This window comes from Erinaceus europaeus, chromosome 4 (assembly GCF_950295315.1).
Source record: "Erinaceus europaeus chromosome 4, mEriEur2.1, whole genome shotgun sequence".
NCBI lineage: Eukaryota > Metazoa > Chordata > Mammalia > Eulipotyphla > Erinaceidae > Erinaceus > Erinaceus europaeus.
The window spans coordinates 48,142,177-48,150,230 of NC_080165.1; the positions used below are offsets into that span (position 1 = coordinate 48,142,177).

At 40.8% G+C, this 8,054-nt stretch overlaps 1 protein-coding gene across 1 annotated transcript; it reads left to right on the forward strand.

The window, feature by feature from the left end:
• Nucleotides 1-1,670: 1,670 nt before the first annotated feature.
• On the forward strand, nucleotides 1,671-6,166 carry LOC132538200 (ferritin light chain-like). The gene is made up of 4 exons (XM_060190803.1): nucleotides 1,671-1,693; nucleotides 3,868-3,931; nucleotides 5,011-5,088; nucleotides 5,819-6,166. Exons 1-4 carry the CDS (start codon nucleotides 1,671-1,673, stop codon nucleotides 6,164-6,166), a joined length of 513 nt encoding a protein of 170 aa, XP_060046786.1.
• Nucleotides 6,167-8,054: the final 1,888 nt, after the last annotated feature.

Sequence of the window (8,054 nt, forward strand, 5' to 3'; positions counted from 1 at the left end):
AGAAGAGATCCAAAAGGCCGAGAAACACATGAAAAAATGCTCCAAGTCTATGTTTGTCAAAGAAATGCAAATCAAGACAACAATGAGATACCACTTCACTCCTGTGAGAATGTCATACATCAGAAAAGGTAACAGCAGCAAATGCTGGAGAGGGTGTGGGGTCAAAAGAACCCTCCTTCACTTCTGGTGAGAATGTCAATTGATCCAACCTCTGTGGAGAACAGTATGGAGAACTCTCAGAAGGCTAGAAATGGACCTACCCTATGACCCTGCAATTCCCCTCCTGGGGATATATCCTAAGGAACCCAACACATCCATCCAAAAAGATCTGTGTACACATATGTTCTTGGCAGCACAATTTGTAATAGCCAAAACCTGTAAGCAACCCAGGTGTCCAACAACAAATGAATGGCTGAGCAAGTTGTGGTATATAAACACAATGGAATACTACTGAGCTGTAAAAAATGGTGACTTCACCGTTTTCAGCCGATCTTGGATGGACCTTGAAAAAATCATGTTGAGTGAAATAAGTCAGAAATAGAAGAATGAATATGGGATGATCACACTCTCAGGCAGAAGTTGAAAAACAAGATCAGAAAAGAAAACACAAGTAGAACCTGAAATGGAATTGACGTATTGCACCAAAGTAAAAGACTCTGGGGTGGGTGGGTGGGGAGAAAACCGGTCCATGAAGGATGATAAATGACATAGTGGGGGTTGTATTATTAAATGGGAAACTGGGGAATGTTATGCATGTACAAAGTATTATATTTACTGTTGAATGTAAAACATTAATTCCCCAATAAAGAAATAAATTAAAAAAAAAAAGAATTTAAGATCAATGAGTAAAGAGGGACTCTCATCTGATACAGTGCTTGACTTCCATGCTACTGTGAAGATTCTACAGAATGCCAGTTGGGAAGGGCCATGAAGTGGCCAGGGAGCACTGGACTCTCAAGCATTAGGTCCCAAAATTGACCTCTAGCACCACCACAAACCAGAACTGATCAGTGTTCTGGTCTCCCCCTGTATCTACCTCATTAAAATAAAATAAATATGGCCCGGGAGGTGGTGCAGTGGATAGAGTGTTTGACTCTCAGTCATGAGGTCCTGAGTTCGATCCCTGGAAGCACACGTACCAGAATGATTTCTGGTTCCCTCTCTCCTCAAAAAAAAAAAAAAAAAAAAAAATTGAAATCTCATGAGAATCTTTTACCCTGCTGTCAACTACTTAGGAAAATGAAAATTATGTCCAGAATTGGATTTCTTTTAAAATTTTTTTAAAATTCCCGTCAGGTTTATCATTTGGGCTTGGTGCCTGCATGATGAATCTACCACTCCTGTCAGCCATGTTTCTTTCTTTTTTTTTTTTTTCTTTATTTGATAGGACACTGAGTTTCAAGAGGGGAGGGACAAGAAAAAGGGAATGAGGGAGAGAGACACCTGTAGTACTTGCTTCACCGCTTGTGAACCATCTCCCCTGCAGGTGGGGAGGGGAGGTTTGAACCTAGCTCTTTGAGCATGGTAATGTGCACTTAACCAGGTGTACCATCACATGCTCCCACCTTGAATTAGGTTTTTAACAAGAATTTTTTTCCCCCTGAGAAACCTATCTACATATAGAACCTATCTCTATATATAGCACTTCAGAGCATTTGGTCCTTATCAATATGAGCCACCTTCTCCTGCTTATGTGAGTCTCTCCTCTTGATGTCCAAGGCCCTTACCCCATTGGTGCAGTGGATAAAGTATTGGATTCTCAACCATGAGGTCCTGAGTTTGGTCCCTGGCAGTACATGTACCAGAGTCATGTCTGGTTCCTTCTCTCCTCCTATCTCTCTCATGAATGAATGAATGAATAAATAAATAAATAAATAAATTCATTCTTAAAAATTTTTTAAAAAGTGTCATCCATTATCTTTCAAATCTACATATCTATATAGACTCCAATAAAATATTAAGGCCTTTTTTCCCCCTCCTCTTACTGATCTGTCTGATGTTAATTTCACTGCTCTGCCTGCCAGAGAAGAGCCCCTGGAGGGGAGGGGGGATTTCTTCTCTTTCTCAATGACCCAGTCAGTGATCCTGAATAACTTTCTTGTTACCAAATTCACTGGACCTCCTCATTTGTTTTGTCATCTTAAAAAAAGATATTTTATTTGTTTCTTTACTGTTTATGAGAGAGATGGGAGGAAAGAGAGCAAGTAAACCAGGCATCACTCTGGTACATATTCTGCTACGGATCAAACTCATCATTGCATGTTTGAGAGTTCAATACTTTATCTGCTATGCTGCCTCCCGGACCTCACTTTGTCAAATTTTTATTTTTAGTATTTATTTATTCTCTTTTGTCGCTCTTATTATTTTTTTTATCGTTGTTGTAGCTATTATTGTTGTTGTTACTGATGTCATTGTTGTTGGATAGGACAGAGAGAAATGGAGAGAGGAGGGGAAGACAGAGAGGGAGAGAAAGATAGACACCTACCACCTATGAAGGGATTTACCTTCTATTTACCTTCTATTTACCACCTATGAAGGGATTCCCATACAGGTGGGGGTGGGGGTGTGTGGTGGGGGTGGGGTGGATGTTGAACCGCGGGGTGGGGGGTGGGTGTTGAACAGGGATCCTTCGCATCACTTACGCTTAACCTGCTGCGCTACCGCCCGACTCCTGCTTTTTAAGGAATATGGTTGACCCAGTTGATTCCCACCCTCTTCTTTTAAATTAATTAATTAAACTGGTTATTCTTTTTTCTTTTCTTTTTTTTCGCCTCCAGGGTTATCTCTAGAGCTCTGTGCCTGCACCACAAATCCACTGCTCTTGGAGGCTATTTTTTCCCTTTTGTTTTTATTGTTGTAGTAGTTATTATTATTGTTGTTAGATAGAGAGAAATTGAGAGAGGTGAGGAAGACAGAGAGGGGGAGAGAAAGACACCTGCAAACCTGCTTCTCTGCTTGTGAAGCGACTCCCCTGCAGGTGGGGAGCCGGGGGCTTGAACCAGGATCCTTACACTGGTCCTTGCGCTTCATACCATGTATGAAGCTTAACCTGCTTAACATGTGCGCTTAACCTGCTGCACTACCGCTCGACCCCCTCATTGGTTATTCTTAAACATGTATTTAAAAAAATTATTTATTACATATGAAATAATAATAATCTCTCTCTAGACCATCCAACCATTTCACTTTATAACCATATACTAATGATGTCCAAATTTATACCTCTGATAAAAGCTTACTTGGCACCTTCTTTTCCAAATCTTTTATTTTTTATTTTACCCTAGCATCATTGTGATACATGCAATGCCAGAGACGAATCTCAGACGAATCTCTTTATTAGGTGAACTATTTCCCAGACTGCCATTTCAAAGTCTTGGATCACTAGGTGGTGTAGATCTGTTTCCCTATCAGGTCCAATAGGAAGTATCACATTTTCTGCCTCTTAAGTATGCTGAGAATCCATTCACTTTTTCCCATCCACAAGTCTACCATGTTAGAATAAAAATAGAGAAGGAAAAGCATCTACCCCCACAAAAAGCTAAGATCCAGAATGAAATAACCACACTCAGAGTTGTGGTCATTAATATAACATTATTATTTCCTCAACTTATTAACATGACTTTATTCTTCCTGGCAACACTGGCCCAGGAAAATAATTGTTTCAGGGACTTCCGTTAAAGATCCATCAAGTTTTCAATATAAAAAATCAATACATTACATATTCTAAATTCCTTTGAGTTCCTCAGCTTTTAATTCTCACTTTGTTTTGTCACAGTCTTCATCTGATTTGAATCATCTCCACACCTATGTCCTGCCTTAAACCAATTCCTAATTTTCAAATTCAACTTTGTGTTTTCCCTTTTATAGCCCTGTTCAGATTATGTTTAGCCTTACTGTAGAAAACAGTCATGTCCGATTTTTCTTGTCAATAGTAGTATTGGGATGTTAGCATTCAACATTATCATTTCTTTACTTCAATAGCTTCTTTATTGGTTTCTATTTCCACCCTTCAGTCCTTGAATATATTCTTTTTTTTTCTTAATATTTTTTGTTTATTTATGAGAAAGACAAGAGGAGAGAGAAAGAACCAGACATCAGTCGGGCACATGTGCTGCTGGGGATCGAACTCGAGACCTCATGCTTGAGAGTCCAAAGTTTTATCACTGTGCCACCTCCCGGACCACTCCTTGAATATATTCTGCAGATAGCCAGAACAATCTTTTTGAAAAAACACAAATTGGACCTACTTATTATTTGGCCCAAATCCTTTCTCCCCATTTTTTGTTCTGGTTTCAGTTGTGTCCAGGGTGGGCAGTCCCGGGTGGGTTTCAGGCTGGTCCAAGCCTAGGATGTGGCCTCCTGCTATGCACACCTGGCTATAGGGGGAAGAAATTTGCTTCCTGTTTTGGATTACTCCAAAGGTGCACACACCAGGAAGTAAAGGTTAAACGGGATAGAGGCTCATCCCAAATCATTTAGCAGTTCTGGGAGGCTTGATTTGTGCTTCTTAAGAGGTGGAGAGTTGAAGCCTTGTTGTCTTTGTTGTAAGTAGCTATTTTACACACTTATTTTTAACTCCCCCATATATATATATATATATTTTCCCTTTTGTTGCCCTTGTTGTTTTTTTATTTTTGTTGTAGTTAGATTGTTGCTGTTATTGATGTCGTCATTGTTAGATAGGACAGAGAGAAATGAAGAAAGGAGGGGAAGACAGAAAAGGGGAGAGAAAGATAGACACCTACAGACCTGCTTTACAGCCTGTGAAGTGACTCCCTGCAGGTGGGGAGCTGGGGGCTCCAACCAGGACCCTTACACAGGTCCTTGCACTTTGTGCCACCGGTGCTTAACCCTGTGCTTAACCCGCTGCGCTACCGCCCAACTCCCTTCTCTATACTTATTTTGAGAGGCATATTCACCTCCAGTTCTATTCATTTTGCTCCAGAAGATACTATATATATTTGCTTCAACTAACTTTCATACCCTTTAATAATTTTCTTTTGTCTTTAGCTGAAAACAGTATTTAAGTTGGTGGCTTGGGCCCTGTTGGGGAGGTTCACTTTCCTGGATGCCCCATGTATACTGGAAGTATGCTGGTCATAGAATGTCTGCTTAGGGGAGTCGGGTGGTAGCTCAGCGGGTTAAGCACAGGTAGCGTAAAGCGCAAGGACAGGTATAAAGATCCCGGTTCGAGTTCTGGGTTTGAGCTCCTGGTTCGAGCTGGGAGTCACTTCACAAGCGGTGAATCAGGTCTGCAGGTGTCTATCTTTCTCTCCCACTCTCTGTCTTCCCCTCCTCTCTCCATTTCTCTGTCCTATCCAACAACGATGACATCAATAATAACTACAACAATAAATAGAAAAAGGGCAATAAACAGGAAAAATAAACAACAACAAAAAGAATGTCTGCTTAGTTATTTTTCCTTTCTTTTCTTTTTTTTAAATTTCTTTATTGGGGAATTAATGTTTTACATTCAACAGTAAATACAATAGTTTGTACATGCATAACATTTCCCAGTTTTCTTTTTTTTTTCCCTTATGTGCAAAGCAAAATGTGCCTTCTCATCATATTTTCCCTTTCTACACCAGTTTTTGTATTCAAACTGAAATCTTTATTTATTTATTTACTAGAGAGAGTCAAGAGAAGAATCAGACAATAACTCTGGCACAGGTGATGTAAGGGACCAACTTGAGGACCTCATGCTTGACAGTTCAGTGTTTCAACCACTGTGCCACCATTCAGACTACCCTCCTCCTCTATCCCTTTCCCCCTTCTTCCCCTCCCTTCATTTCTTTCCGTAACATGTGCGCTCAACCAGGTGCATGAGAGTAAGGGTCTCTTGAAGATGAAAAACCAGCGCGGTGGGTGCGCCCTCTTCCAGGATATTCAGAAGCTGTCACAAGATAAGTGGGGTGAAACGCAGGACTCCGTGGATGCCGCCTTAGTCTTGGAGAAAAAACGGAACCAGGCCCTTCTGGATTTGCATGCCCTGGGTTCTGCCCGCCCAGATCCTCATATCTGTGATTTCCTGGAGAGCCATTTCTTAGAAGAGGTGAAAATTATCAAGAAGATGCGCAACCACCTCACTAACCTCCGCAGACTGGAGGGTCCCCAGGGTGGGGTGGGCGAGTATCTCTTAGAAAGGCTTACCCTCAAACATGACTAGGAAACTCCGGATTCCCCCCCCCCCACCCCGCCCCCCAGTCTTGTGTCTGAGGCTTCATTTGGAGGGTCTCCCTGCTGCCGGTAGGCAGCTCTTGGAGCAAATGGAAACAATAAAGTTTTTTGCAGGGGAAAAAAAAAAAGCATGATTATACAGGAAAGTTAAACTTATATTAGAAAACATGTTAAGGCATGAAAAAGAGGGAGAGAGAGAGAGAAAGGAAGGGACTGACTTACTTTCTTGTTGGTCACAGGGTAGTCCTGGAAAGACAGAGTCTCCCAAAGATTCACCGATTTTTTTTTTGATTTTTTTTCTTTTTTCTTTATTTCCTTTTGTTGCCCTTGTTGTCTTATTGTTGTAGTTATTATTGATGTTGTTGTTGCTGTTGGATAGGACAGAGAGAAATGGAGAGAGGAAAGGAAGACAGAGAGGGGGAGAGAAAGACAGACACCTACAGACCTGCTTCACCACTTGTGAAGTGACTCCCCTGCAGGTGGGGAGCCGGGGGCTCGAACAGGGATCCTTATGCCCTTCCTTGCGCTTAGCGCCATGTGCGCTTAACCCACTGCACTATTGCCTGACTCCCAGGTTCACCAATTTTAAACCACTCCTGTTTCTGGGTGGTGCCTTCTCTCCCTCAACAATTTCACTGGGGATGAAATAGTTTATTAAGTGGCCTGGGAAGTGGCACAGTTGAAAAAACATTGAACTTTCAAGCACAAGGTCCCAACTTTGATCCCTGATATCACATGTGCCAGAATGTTACTCTAGTTCTCTCTCCTCTATTTCTAATTGTTTGGTGTGTTAGACTACTTTTCCTATGTATGATTTTCCTGTACATAAGACCACCAACTTTACTTTATTTTTTTAAAAATACATTTTTTGTCACATATTCCTTGGACTTGGTATGAGTCCAGCCTTTAGCTTCATCTTCATATAAGGTTTATTTTCTATGTCTCTGTCATAGTTTCATTTTTGTTATTAAGATATTCATTTTTTTCCCCACTGTATGAGTCCTGGCTTGAATTTAGGAACTATAGGGAGAATAGGAGAATAGTCTATTCTCTTAGATGCAGCAGTTGGGGCCTGCTAACTAAACAGGCAAAATCAGATTAACAAGGAAAAAAAGCTACTTTGGTTTTATAGGAAGTAGAAATACATGTGTACATGTTTGGGCTGTATGACTCAAGGGAAGGCTAGAATGTGGGATTGTACACCATTTTAACAAAGGGTGATAGATTTATGGAGAATGACAAGACAGAGGAAAGGGTTTGGGTTCCTCAGAGTGGTAAGTTGTGGGAAGGTAAATAAGCAGGGGAAGCTAATAGAAGATAAGGGTTGTTTTAGTAAGCTTTGTTTGTACATTCCCATCTTGGTGCCGACTTTCTGTCTCCAATGATAATGGTTGTTTTCCTCCTTCTCGTGTGGCAGAGAGAAGGGAAACACCTTCATAAAGGAAAATTTATGTCTTGCTTTTAGGCAGCTACAGTGAGAGCAAAGAGTTCTTTTTGCCTTTACTAGTGCTTTGTATTTTCAGCTCAAAACAACTCTTAGGTCAAGGTGGTATATATTTCCTCTTCAAAATAAATTAATTAAGAAAGCTATCAATTGTGAGTGTTTGTATTTAGATAATTAGAGACTTAACAGTATGAAATGACTTGTAAAAGCATTCTTAGCCAGGGTTATACAAAAAGACTTTCATATCTATTCTGTAATTGAACCTGAGGCTCCAAGTTCAATCGCTAGCACCACCATAAGCCTGAGCTGGGCAGTGCTCTGTTGAAAACAGAATGGGTGGGACGGGAATGAAAAATATTCCTACACATCTATTTTAGAGGGGGAAGGAAAGTCTGTGAACATAACCATCCTGTTTCCCCTTTTCTACCTCCAT

Bases quoted from the DNA above. Each gene is read 5' to 3' on its own strand.
- LOC132538200 (XM_060190803.1), top strand. From the start codon at position 1,671: ATGAGCCACCTTCTCCTGCTTAT. The intron at 1,694-3,867 runs GTGAGTCTCTCC...TCCCTTTTATAG, and splicing joins AGCCACCTTCTCCTGCTTAT to CCCTGTTCAGATTATGTTTA. The intron at 5,089-5,818 runs GTATGCTGGTCA...GCGCTCAACCAG, and splicing joins ATGCCCCATGTATACTGGAA to GTGCATGAGAGTAAGGGTCT.